Genomic DNA, 14,276 nt, shown 5'->3' on the forward strand with positions numbered 1-14,276 from the left:
CATGAAATTGCCTTGCTTGGTTTCAAAAAAATAAATAATTAATTAAAAAATAAATTTGCCTCGCGTTATAGTTAAATACTTAATTTGGTCTATTTCTAAGACAACCCTCCAACTCCCTACTCCTTATATATAGTTGGGTGATTTGATATTTAAATACCACATGCCTTAAATCTAAATTAAAATTTATTTGATTTTTAAATACCATATGTCTATTTCTTTTTTAACTTCTAAAAAAAAAGACTAATTTTTTCCGTTTTATAAGGACCATAAATCGTCTCAATAGACGTTTCCTCTTTAAATGGCGCAAATTTTTTTTTTTTTTTTTTCTTCTTTTTTTGGCCGGAGCACCTAATTTCAATTCCAGGCAAGATTGCTTGCTATCATTGAATTTCATATTAGTTTAAATCCCACCTCTTTTGATAATAAACACTTTTTTTTATAAGATAATAATAAACACTTGATAAACCCCATTGATTGTGTATGTCAAAATTTCAGTCTTTAAAACCTTAAGCTACTACTACGAAAGTTAAGTCCTTTTGTAGTAGTATTCTTGTTATGTAATATATTATAAGTCCATTTAAAAAACTCTATATGTTAATTTTGTGTTCATGTGTTCTAATAAGTATTATTGTTTTCTCAACAAAAAAAAAAAAAAACACAAAACACAAAACAAATAAAAAAAAGTGACCAAAAAAATTCAAGAATGAAGTTCTAAACATATTCATGAACAGAAAGAGCATAATGTGTACAAATGCCATATGATGTAATATCTAACCTTGTAACAACCAGAGAGGGCTCGTGTATAAGCTAAGCCTCTAATATATATATCTCATAAAGCTACAAAGACAAGTTGGTACAATGAAGAAAAAGGAGAGGAAGTGAAGTGAAACAAAATTAAATTTACATTTACGGTGGGAAAAGAAAGGGAAAAATGTGTAGCAGGAAAATGGAAGTATATATTTTCTGGCTGTCATGTATCAAGCGAGAGAAAAAGATACAAAAAACTATTGGTGTGCTTCGTTTGGTAATGTTGGAGGATCCTTCCTAAATACATGCTTCCTGCAGCGTTCAAAAATGCGGTCATATATCAGATCAAATTTAACTCCAGCTCTCTCCCGATTTATGATGAACAATATGTGATCAGCTTCCACAATCTTGTAGTACCTGCATTTAGTCAAAACGTCAGATGCCATCTCTGAGCAGGCTCAAAGAAGAAGCATTAAAGCGAAGTCTAAAGATGAAATGCCCACAAGCAGTGGATGGGAAAAAGCAAGTAGAAGTCATTCTGTTTCTTAATAACATAACCTTAAGCAAGTTTAATAACAATATTAAACTTCCAATTTTATTCCAAGCCATTATGGAAATGGACTATTTACTTGTTTTCTTGATGTTTTGTACATTTCTTTGAGAATTACAACTATGTTGTGAGACTACAGTTGCAGAAACAGATATGGCTGAACTAGCTTCAGCCAGTAATGGTGCATTTGAACACGATTCTAAAAATGAATGATCTTGCTATAGTGATCTCTAATGGTTGTTTACAATGCATGTCCAAAAAAGAGCACCATCTCATTATTTTGCAATATATAAATGATTAGCAATGTCATGATCACCCAGCAAGCACATTGCTAGGTGCTAATTACAACACACTGCTGGCCTAGTTAAGCCACCTTAATTTACACATATTAGCAATGGAAGTAATCTCTTTTACATCCAATTTATAAATTCTTAGAAAATGTACCCCATGATAGTTAAATTCTGTATGATATGAATTAAGCTTGGTTTGGATAGCGCTGAACGCGGCCAGCGTTCAGCGTTTTCCTTTTTTTTTTTTTCCGCCTGTTTCTGCTTTTAGGGGACAAGTCACTGTGCGTGAACAGTGTGCGCACTGTGCGCGCACTGTTCACGTACTTTTCAGCAATTTTTTAATTAAAAGTAGATCCCACTGTATTATTTACATATTTAAAAATTATTTTTCTACAATTTTTTCAGCTTTCAGTTTTCAGCTATATCCAAACGGACCCTTAGCTTAAAACTGAAGCTAGATGTCAAATTTCTTGAATTACAAACAAGTTTGAAACTTTGGGTGAAAGATTTGTCTATGAAAATTACCATTTCGTAGCTATTATTGTTAATAGTGTATGCAAGAAACAATCAAAACTGAGTTTTCCAAAATCAAGCTCTGTGGCCCAAACTTTAAATAGGATTTTATTAGTAACTGTGTTAGGTAAACAATTTTGTTACTAAGAAGCATGACTTACCAGATGCCTGGTTGCAGTGGTTGACACTCTGAATCATTTTCAACAAAACAACTTGGATGTTCAATTGGGAGACGAGGGTGAGTCATGAATACTGTGTTGAGGGCTCCATCATTATCCTGCCAATCCTCATCCCTGAACAAGCATTTATAAAACACAAATTAGCTATTGCTAAAGTAATCGTCATTTTTGTTTTTCAAATATCAAATTCAGCACTTGCTTCAAAAAAAATTTTAATTTCTTGATTTGCGCAAAATCTTACATATAAAAGAGGGTACCACCATCTGTATTTTTCAAACTCTAGAGATTTAATCATTACAGAAAAGGACAAACTAATTAACAGTGGAAGTGTCACACTTGATTAGGATATTGACAGAGAGAAATTCTGTAAATGATCTAAACTTATTTCTAGTCAAAATCATTTGTCAAAATAAAAACCTCAAGTAATTGGAGAACAGGTACTAGATAATAAGTAGATACAAGACCACATGCATTTAAAAAAATACCTGTAGCCTTTATAAGGGGGAGAGACATCAGGAGGATGGCGCCATTGGCTCATCTGCAATACTCTTATAAAAAGCAATGGGTGGATGCCAAGTATGCTAGAAGGAACTGTGATGCCTAAGATCTTCCTAGTACGCTTGGTAGCATAGCTAAAGTAGTATGTGTTGGGAAAGGTATTTAGATGGCAGTTGAGTTGCATGGACCCTTGAATTGTAAGATCTGGGAGGATCCAGTCCCTTGAAGCAAATGGGCCTGAATTCCCCAAGAGGCCATCAACAAGACCCCTAAAACCAATTTTCCTCCACGACATGTTGAAGTGATCAAACCCAAAATTGTAATATGCCTTGAGCCAGGGAATGTCAAACCAATCATATATTATCACTCCTATGCGCAACAATTGTAGCAGACATATAGGTTTCATGGTTCTCCCATCCTCTGGCCTGGAACAAGTTCAAACCACCTTAACAAGTTAGGCATAGGGAAATTTTTTAATGCAGGGAAAATTGGGGGAAAAGTAATCAAAATATATAATAGCATTATGTACCAACAATTATAACCATGATCCAACTTTACATACAAAAATGAAACTAGCTTTGATGTATACTCTAACAAGGCAATTATTATGACATATCATTATGATGATCAGTTAACATGGCCGCATAAACCAACTGCCTCTCTTTTTTATGCTTTCTACTAGTAAGTTATACACTGTGAGTTTTGAATCCACAGCCACCAATTCTTGTGCGAGAAGGAAATGCTATTAGAAAAGAGATCACATGTCCTCTCCAGGGCATTTGCAGGCAGTACTCTTAGTGAAGTTAGTTTCTAGTTGTTCTGTTTCTGTTTTGCTCTCAGTTTGCCTTTTGAAGAATCAACCCCCCCCCCCCCCCAAGCGCAGCATCCACTTTCCATCAACCACCCCGCAATATATAGAATTACACCCATAATTAATTTGCTATCTATTATAATCTCATTTGGCTAGCATTATTTCAATACTCAATGGTTGGACTTAATTTTGCAACTAACACAAAAGTTAGAGAATTCCATAGCTGTAATAGAAAGTCAAGAGACTGAAGCTCTAAGGAAAAGCACAAGTTTTAAACAAAACTCACTGTATCCCATCTAAGTAGGTTCTTGTAGTCCCATTGAATGCTCCTGACAAGGATGTGATACTCAATACCCAGTTTTCTGAGGTATTCTCATACCCCTCAAATTCCTGCATACAATATGAGCATAAAATTAAAAACCATCTTTAATTTGAAGATGTTGGGTTCTCCTTTAGTTTACATAATACAATTTCAGCTAACCTTATCAGCAAGCATTTGCTGCAACAAGCGAACAACCTGTGCTCCAGCCGAGTGCCCCACAAAGTGAATAGGGTGATCCTCATCCCATTCAGGATAATTCCCTGCATTGCAATTACAACCTTATTAGAATAATGGTTAAGTGACTAAAATTCACCCTTTCTTCATTGTTTAAGTTTTGGGGACAACTCGTAGTTTGTTAAGGTATCAGAGCAAGTGGTACTAATTTCAAACCCGTCTCCACTCTATCTCTCATCTTTCCTAGCAACATAAGTTTTCGAGACAACTAGTAATTTACCAACCCAACAACAAAAACAAAAAGACAAATTCAAATTCAACTAAGACCAACTATTATATGGACAAATTTCATTCATTGAAACAGACAAAAATCATGAATAAAGAGCTCTAAGCAAAGCAGGCGAACTAGAACCTTGTTCATAAACTCGTCCGAACTGTGAGTGCCCACAAGTCTTGCTATGTTCTTCACCATAATCGACCTGCCCTCCTTTCAAATAATAGAACAATTCACGAGCCCTGAAACCCAAAACCCATTTCAAAAGCAGCCAATGAGAAAAAAGTGAAAGCCATGAATGAAGCTGAACCAAAAACGCCAAAACCCCATTAAAAATTGGCACTTACCTATCATAAATACTTGTTAAAGACCCCAAATCAGGCACCAAAACCCTCTCGTCTTTCTTCTCCGCCCCAGCAAAATACGACAAACCTCCCAATCTCTAAAAAACCCAGAAAAAATTTACCAAAACAAAACCCGAAAAGATCAATTTGGAAGCGTAAAAAGCACGAAATGGAAAAAAACAATTCAAACCCATTTGAGAGAATAATGAAATATTCACATACCCCTTTGCCAAATCCAAAAATTCCATGAACTAAAACAATAGGAGGCAAACTATCAACATTGGTGCTTGTCCCTTTAGGCACGTCTTCTTTAACCACAACATTCGTATTGTTAGCCTTAAACAAACAGTCATTCAGAGCCTGAGAGAGATCACCAGCCACGGCAGAGCTAAATATGTACAACCCAAATAGCATATGAACCAACGAGCTCACAAACAGCTCTGCCAATTGCAGTGAAAGCACCCACCATCTGATCATTCTTACTTAGATTCAAAACCAAAAACACAAATATTTTTACTCTGCAAGAGAAAAATAGCACTGTTTGGAGGCTATGTTTTCTAAAGCAGAGAGAGAGAGAGAGAGAGAGCAGAACCTTCTTTAAAACCCAAAAAAGAAAGAAACCAAAGAAGGCTCGCCCAAAAGAATTGGTTCAAATAATCAAAAGTTCCACATCAACCCCATGTTTTAAAGACCAAAAAGAGAGAAAAAGGCCAACGTTCTAAACAAGCTTTTTTATATAGCATGAATTTTCTTCTTCTTTTTTTTTTTTTTTTTCCATTTTCTTTGTTTCACACTTTGAATAAAGGCCTCCCATGATTTTCTCATTCCCCAACCTCACAAAAAGACAACAAAACTGCCAACCAATTGATTTCTTTTTCAATTCTCAAAACAATTTTGATTTCTTTTTAGGAGAAATGGCAAATACACCCCTCGGCGATTGTCCTTGTCACACAAACACACGAGTCAATTTTAAATTTTGAACTTATAAAAGATATATTTGGCAAAAATTATTTTTACCAACTTATTTTATTATTTAGTTTATTTTACTATTATTTATAGTTCTATTGCACTTTTTGATACTATTCATAAATCTCACTATACTATTTTAGCTAACTTTTACCTTTATTTATTGCATTTTTAGCAAAAAAAATTTAATTTCTGTAAAATAAGCAGATTTCAAACAGACACAAAGTATAATAATGAATTAGAGTGTCATCTAATTTCACAATTGATTAAAATGATTGAGTGATGAAAAAAAATTACGAATTCATATTAAAAGTGGACTATTGATCACTTTCATATGTTATGAAATTAGGTAAGTCTCTAGATTTTCTAGTTGATCAATTGATCCATCCGTCTCACTTTGTTGATTTTATTTGTAATTAATTTTTTTAAAAAAATTCTAAATTATGAAGAAATAAATAATTCTTAATAAGATACAAAAGCTATAGGACCATGTAAAAGTCATAATTTTTTTTATAATTATGCACAAACAGATATGTGTGGAGTGAATATAAGAAAAAGAAATGCTATATTCATAATATTTTTATACATTTTCGCAACAAATGTTAAGTGACAAGTTGTTATTGGTTGAATAAAAAAGTAATTTCAATAATAGATTCAAATTTAAACTAATAATAACTAAACTAACCACCTATGATTAGTTAAGTGTTAGTATTTTTTGAAAGTAGTTGAGTGTTAGTATTATTCGAGATAAAAAAATTTAATATATAAAGGGGTAGGAGTGTTTTCTGTAATTTGGCCTTCTACATTTCTTTTCCTACGCGGCAGAAAAGTTTGGTATGGGTTGGTGCCACATGTAGATGATATAACCCACAAGTTTACCCAAAAAAAAAAAAGATATAACCCACAAGATATAGCAAAATGTTGGGACCCACTAAAATGGATAAATTTATTCCGAGAAAATCGAAGATTTTTGCCTCTATATCAGCGATCAAAATAGCGGAGGGAAATATGGTCATAAAATTTTGGATAATACATTATTCTTTCATTCTAGATGTTTCTTCTTAAATTCAAACAATAAAAACCAAAACAATAAACAATAAAAACAAAAAACAAAAGAAAAGTAAAAAAGATTCTCGGCGTTTCTATCGTTTCTAGTACACGTGCGCTGGATTAGAGCTGGAAGGTTCTCTCCATTACCAAAGTCCCAACCTCCCAACTGTAATTGCCGCTTATCCCTTCCAATCATATCTTCTTAAATGCAAATATTTTTTTATGTTGTGGATCACGCGCTTAAGTGGAGGTGTATAGCTTGTAAATTGGTACTAATATATTTATAGTTTTTTTTTTTAATTAAAAAAATTCAAATTCAAATAAAAACTCAAAATCACATAAGGATATTTTCATAATTTTATAACATCCATTTTCAGGAGTGACATGCATCATAAATGATTCTTGAGTTTACCTTTGATTGGAGTGAAAGAGAGATGATGAAAAAGGAAGAAAAAAAAGAGAGATAAAATAAAAAAAAAGTTTTTTTTTTTTTTGATGAGAAAAGTTATTTTATTGTTGGGTCATGCTAATGAGTTGTTTTAAGAGTATTGGTTAACAATTTAGTTTAAGAAAATTTTGACACAACGTCTATGGAAAATAAAAATATTGTAAATTTTTTTTCTTTCTATTCTCAAAAAAAACTTCTTTAAATGGATTATTAAAGCATTTTTCTTTATTGTTTGGTATTTTTTTTTTTTTTTTTGAGAAAGTATTGTTTGGTAACTTGGTTGGGACAACATGGAAGGGATGAAAAATGAGGTAGGTGATTTTTTTTTTTTAAGAGGAGGTGGGTGATTTTCACCTGGCCTAGAAACTTTAATATTTCCAAACCGGAGAGAAAATCAGTGGAATGTAGAATATAAATGCATTAACTATTTTACTTTTTCTCTTTTTTCTTTAATTTTTCGGAACATGTAATATGAGCAATATAGTATTTTTTTTTTTTTGATTGAAAGTATAATTAGCAATATAGTAAATTTAAATAAACTATCTTTTCCATCATTTTATTTTTCTTCCCAATTAAACCGTGCCAACTTTATACCATAAGCAATTGATGCTATTGTCTAAGGCTCCAAGTAAAAAAATGCCACTAAATTTTAACTAATAGACTTATTTCTTTCATTGTGATAGTATTAATTAAATCCAAATATTAGCCAATAAATAAATAATATTATTTATGAAATGAAAAATAAGAAAAAAAAAATGTTTCGTCCACAAAAGTTTTTACAAACACTTTTGCAACAAGTCCTAAGTAGCTAGTTCTTACCAACTGTTATTGATGACAAAAAAATAATTTCAATGATGGGATCAAATTAGAACCAATAACAACTTAACACCTAGGATTTGTTTTATAAAAAAATATCGTGAATGAAGCACTTCTAAAAAAAAAAAGCAATACAAAAAAAAATTCACAACATTTTTCACAATAGTTGAGTTGACAAACTTTTACTGACTCTCATTTAGGTCCACCACTATCATCACTCTTTTATTTACCACTATCAATCGGCTACATCAACAAGTGTGAAAAGTTTTGTTAAAATTTTTTGTATCTATAAACTTTCTATAAAAAAAAGTATACGTAGTTCATATTAATTAGTAAACAATACAATAGAGTTTAAGTAATATTTGATTTTTTTAAGTCATATTTAAATATAAAAAAGACCTCAATTTTAGCTTTCGCCTTAAACCCCTAAATACATCAAGCCACCCCTACAATCAAACAAAGCAAATTTGTACTTATTTTTCATCGTTTCACTTTTTCATCCTCGTATCAAACATATATGGTGAAAAATTAATATAAAAAAATCTATCCTTCCAGCATTTTCTATCATTCCAACCAACAAAGCAGGAGGATTGTATGAAGAGAATTCTATCATGTTTAAATGTAATAGGTGTATAATCGCCTCTTCCATGTATTGGATTCTATAATTGTGGGGTCTGCCTTTATATGAGGAGGAGGTTGTACTTGTATACCGTTATACTGTATACAAACTCAGTGTGAAGAGTCTAATGAGCATGCGATTGATTTGCCTTGCACAATAATTTGTTATTCATTTAACATTTTATTTTGAAGTAATACAGACTACAAAATTTTCCTCCAAATTGGGTTGAAATAATCTTATGTAATCCATTGCTTGGCAACTCATTAGAACATCAACATACATTAAAGCACAATATTTTTAAAAATATATAAATAAGTTATGTGACTAAAAATATGCATATATAATTTTTTAAATTGTCATGTGGTGGTGGATTGGAGAAACATTTTGTTATTTGAGAAAAAAAATTGAGAGGAACTAAAAAGGAGAATTTCACTCCTTTGATACAATGAGTAGACTTTTGTTTCACCTGCGCATATTGTAAAATATGATATAGAAAAAAAATAAAAAAAAATTCATGTGGTTTTTTCATAAAATATATGCCCATTAAGTTTTAAGTGTACACTTAAACCTCATTGCATTCTTTGTGAGTAAACTATTGCACATTTGATAATATAAACAATGAAAGACTAGGTTTCTTTCTAAACTAGACTCTTCAAAATTCTCCTATATCTTTTTGTTGAATATGAATTTTAAAAATCTAATTGTTAGATTGTATGTTCTTAGCACGCATGTCAATTTTTGTTCAAATTTGATGTTATTTACTAGTCGATCAATTGACTTATGCTCTATGCATAAATTCAAACTACGAAAACTTGAAATTTAAACATTTAATTGATGACATAGCTATTGATCGTTGATCTTCTTGAAATTTTGCAAGTTTTGAGGATATTATAAGAACATTTAATCCAACGATTACATTTCTAAAATTCATATCCAATAAAAAGATATAAGATGAGTTTAAATAATTTCTCTCCAAACTAGTTTTAAGGGAAACTTTTTCCGACAAGGAATTGTTCATGTGACGACACATGTCACTCCTTAAATCCTTAAAACCTAATGGGGTAAAGGCTAACCCACCCAAAAACCCCCCATTTCCCCTTTTCTTTTCTATTCTTTTATATATATATATATATATATATATATATATATATATATATATAAATGAAATTTCAAAATAACTATGAGAACGAGACGATGAGTATATAATGCAAGCCTACTCATTCAAATAGACACTACTTCCAACCAACTCCTTCAGACACAAGCTTTTCTACCTTTTTTATTTATATATATACAAGATAGAAATTCTATTATAGTCTAATCTAAGTGTATATATGTGTAAAACTCCATCCTAGAGACTTAAATCTTGACCCTTGCCTTCTACCCCCATAAACACTTATACTTGTGGAGTGACCATCGTGCCAAGGGTGCACAGTGGTCTCTTCCACCTTTTCTATTACACTTTTTTTTTTCATTTTCAAAATGTTATGTTATATTTAAATATTTTTTATATGTTAAAACTTAATTGAAAATTTTTTAAAAAAAATTCCTATTTTATACATGATTTATTAATATTAAAAAAAAAATAAAGAAGCAAAAATATTACATTGAATATAATATATAAATGTGTAAGTAATAATTTTTTTAAAATAATTATATAATAAACTCAATAATTGAATATTGTTTATAAGTTGAACTCCAAAGTTTTAGAGTCACAAATGGATACACTATGGCTTAAATTTTATAATTTTTAGGTTTTACAAAAATTAACATAAGTAGTACTTGATTTTTTTTCTAGTTACCAGTCTGCTCACTCCCAAGTGCATAAGATCGTAGTGATATAATTCTTGGAGTATCAAGGTCGAACCACAAGGAGCAGGGTAAATTCAAAAACAATGTAATTAAACAACACTTTTGGTGAAGATGAAAAATAAATTTTGCTTGGTGATTGTTAACAATTAAATAAAGATTGATTTATATCAATATATTAAATACCAGGGTATCAGGCTGTTTCCCTATATTGATATAAAACTCTTTGTAATCTAATAAAATATATATTTTATAAGTAATTTTTCTTAGAAAATCAAAAACCTATGATTCGGTTGAATTGAGATAATTCAAGAACTTGTTATAACCTAGATTAATAACGCGGCTAGAATAGTTCTCAAGAAAAAAACAACCGTTCACTTTAATACGTGATTTCTATTTGAAACTATTAGAAATTCATCTAAACAATAAGAAAAACATGATTGAACTTATTTAAAGTATGGAAGAACTAATACATCAAAAGAAATCTAATTGAACAATCATATATGTTGTTGTCTCAAAACTTAAAAAGAATCACAATGAACTGGCATACCGTATAAAAGAAACTTAACCCCTAGCCCTAACTAAGAGTTTAGACAGCCATTAGATAAAAGAAATACATGTTTCTGTCTCTATAAATTCATTCTCCACTTCCCCCTTTAAAAACCCTAACGTAAAAGTGTACAAAGAAAATAAAACTTTCAACTATTTAATTTTCATCCAAATTTTCAACTGCAACTTGTGAGTTAATTTTGACTTTCAAAAAATGTGAATTTTGAAAAAAAATTAAAACTGAAAAGTTGTAGATATTTAAGTCACAATTCCAGCTCATCTGGTCTTAAGCCAATTAGATTTTTGAGGAGATTAATACACCTAAAATACTAATCAGTGCTTAAATATGATTTTTCCATTTTCATATTATACCTCTTTGATTTCTTTCCTTAATTTGAAGCTTTTAAGATGGTAAATAACCTAAGCACTCCAACTACACTTCCTTAGACATTTAAGCTTGGTCATTTAGCTCCTCTTTAATTCTAGTTTGACCTTCATTCTCTCACAAACTCTTGTAAGCTCATTTTTTCACATGATTTCCTGAAAGTAGAGAATTACACACAATGAATAACATATTATTCAATAAATTATGTAAAGATAAATAATAGTGACTAATACAAATTATAGCTTAATTATACAAATTAAGCATAGTAATAAGGAGATAAAATCCACATAAATATATAATAAATATACATATTAAGGCATTAGCATTACCAAAAATAATTTCATGAGAATTATATATGAAAATTTGATAATAATAGAAAGGGCAAATTATAGTAAACCCACCTATGGTTGGTCCGTTTGCACTTTGTCTGCCTGTGATTCAAAACTTAACACTTTGCCCACCTGAAATTATTTCCGTTATTCCTGTTATCCACCTCTGCTCAAAACACTTTTTAAGACTAAAAAAAATTTAAAACAAATCAAAGAGTTAGGGCTTGAATTTTAGACAAAAAAGTGATGAACATTACAATAGAAATTCCAAACAATTACAAATCAAAATTTTGAAATTAAAACAAGTACAAATCAAATGCCCACATATCACAACAAACACAACACAACACAACACAGATCAAAGAGAGAGCCCACAAATCACAATAAACACAAAACAAGAGTTCCACCATGGGTATGGGTTTGGTTTAGATCAGAGAGAGGGAGAGAGAGGAGGGGAAAACTTGAGGTCATGGGTTCGGTGTAAATCAAAGAAAATAGAAAGGGTGGTGGCCATTACCGCTGGTTGTGGTGGCGATGAGAATGCAGAGAAAACAACCCAGTGAAGCTACAGCCATGGTTCCTTGGATGAGCTTGAAGAGAGAGAAAGATGGCTTCAAACTAAGATCAGCTGTGGATCAACCATCTACCTGAGCTGTTGCTCGCCGCCTCATGCCACCACCATCACGCAATCTTGGATCTCCTTCTTTCTTTGTGCTACTGCTATGATGAGTGTCTAAAAGTGTGGGATTTTGAAATTTAACGTGTAGTTGTGTAGGATTTTTGTGAATGTTTAAAAGTGTGGCTGAAATAATTTTTGTGAAATTAGAGCAGAGCACTTTCAAAGGTGTCAAGTTTAGGATTTTTGAAAATGTTTTCTTGGATTTGTGTGATTATCAAATTTTATTTTAGATTGATTGGCTCAAAACCGTACATACCAAGAGGAAGTATGTTCATCAAAGACTAACAGAAGTGGGTAACGGGAGATTAATAGAAGTAATCTCAAGTGAGCAAAGTATTAAGTTTTGAACCATAGGTAGGCAAAAGGCAAACTGGCCAAACCACAGGTCGATTTACTGTAATTTGCCCTAACAAAAAAATTACAACACAACTTTTTTTTTTTAGAAAACAAATATGTATAATATATTAAAATAAAATTGCCAAACTTTCCCGTGTATAGCACGGGTTAGCGACTAGTTCATATATAAATTTCCAAACATATAAACATAATGTAATAAATATGTTACTTTTTACGGTTTGTATAACATCAATATACCACTTGGTATTCACACAGTTGTTATTTCATTATCTAGGTTGGTTTTTAAGTATTATAATTTTATATGAGGTGTGTCGTGCACAAGTATAATTTGTGTATAAATTTTGTAGACATGTATATGTATAATTGTGTGTGTGTGTATAATACATATTATATAATATGTCCACAACAATATGGAGACATATATGTGTTTTTTTTTTTTTTGAGGGGATAGAAACATGTATGTTAGTTATAAATTTTGCCTCCCTCCGCCCAAAAATCAAATCTTAGCTCTGACAATGATGAGTATACTATTAGTTTCATCCATGAATGTTGTAGAATATAATATAGAAAAAAAAATCCATATGTGGTTTTTTTTTATAAGAAAACAAAATTTAAGCCATAGAAGATAGAAAATAAAAAATTAAAATACATAACCCCATGAAGCTTTGAGTGTACATTTAAACCTCATGGCATGCGTATTTTTTTTTTTGGATGTGTAAGCCATTGAACATTTGTGAATACAAACAATGAGTTGTACATGTGAACGATTCTTGTCCATATTAATTTTGGGGAAAAAGAAAATACCATGTGGGGTTTTATGTTACACTTAAGACCCATAGTGGTGGTGGAGCCATAATTTCACTTGAAAGAGGTATAAATATGCGAAATTAGAATGAACACCGAATATGTGAAATCAAATTTTGAATTGGGTGGAGGGGTAGACATAAATTAGGTGTTGTTTATGCATTTGTCAATCACCAATATAACTTGGAGTATGATGAAATCTAACACCAATAAATGAACACTAAAATAGCATTGAAAACATATATTTGTGTATGGATGAATTCATTTTTTGGTACTATGTCTAATCACATTCATGACTATATCAATGTTTGGAAAATGCATAAATATCACTCGACAAACACATAAACCTTGAATTAGGATTAATGGAAAATGTTGACCATAAACCAAGAGGGGGAGGGGGGGTGTTACATTTGCAATTATCACAAAATTTTATTCTTCACCAACTCAAAGTTTTTGCCAATGTTCACGACACACCAAAAAGGGATATCTAAGCCTAACCAAGAATTAATCACATTATGTTTTAATGCTAATTATATATTTCATATATAATATAATAATAAAAAACACATACTAAGCATTAAAAAAAAGCACTTAATGCAAATACATCAACTGGTATTCTGTTGGCATAAATAAAGTATGATTTTTATAACTCAAATTTTGGTTATGGCTATAAAAATTCCATTGATTTTTCTTTTACATATACTCATAATACAAAAATATGCACACATGAAAGAAGCATAAAATCTTATTTAATTACTTAAATAAA

At 31.0% G+C, this 14,276-nt stretch overlaps 1 protein-coding gene across 1 annotated transcript; it reads right to left on the reverse strand.

Moving 5' to 3' along the window:
* Positions 1 to 801: 801 nt before the first annotated feature.
* LOC142629794 (uncharacterized) lies at positions 802 to 5,494 on the reverse strand. Its single transcript, XM_075803834.1, has 8 exons — positions 4,925 to 5,494; positions 4,706 to 4,800; positions 4,497 to 4,600; positions 4,070 to 4,170; positions 3,875 to 3,978; positions 2,765 to 3,202; positions 2,262 to 2,393; positions 802 to 1,164 (listed from the first exon to the last, which is right to left on the reverse strand). The coding sequence occupies exons 1-8, from the start codon at positions 5,177 to 5,179 to the stop codon at positions 1,005 to 1,007; spliced, it is 1,389 nt and encodes a 462-aa protein (XP_075659949.1). The 5' UTR covers positions 5,180 to 5,494; the 3' UTR covers positions 802 to 1,004.
* Between the last annotated feature and the right edge of the window lie 8,782 nt (positions 5,495 to 14,276).

The sequence above is a fragment of the Castanea sativa genome, chromosome 3, assembly GCF_040712315.1.
Source record: "Castanea sativa cultivar Marrone di Chiusa Pesio chromosome 3, ASM4071231v1".
NCBI lineage: Eukaryota > Viridiplantae > Streptophyta > Magnoliopsida > Fagales > Fagaceae > Castanea > Castanea sativa.

Coding starts and splice junctions, on each gene's coding strand:
- LOC142629794 (XM_075803834.1), bottom strand. CDS start 5,179: ATGATCAGATGGTGGGTGCTTTCACTGCAATTGGCAGAGCTGTTTGTG. Junction 3,203..3,874: donor ACCTACTTAGATGGGATACA/GTGAGTTTTGTT, acceptor AACTTGTTCCAG/GCCAGAGGATGGGAGAACCA. Junction 2,394..2,764: donor CCCCCTTATAAAGGCTACAG/GTATTTTTTTAA, acceptor ATGCTTGTTCAG/GGATGAGGATTGGCAGGATA.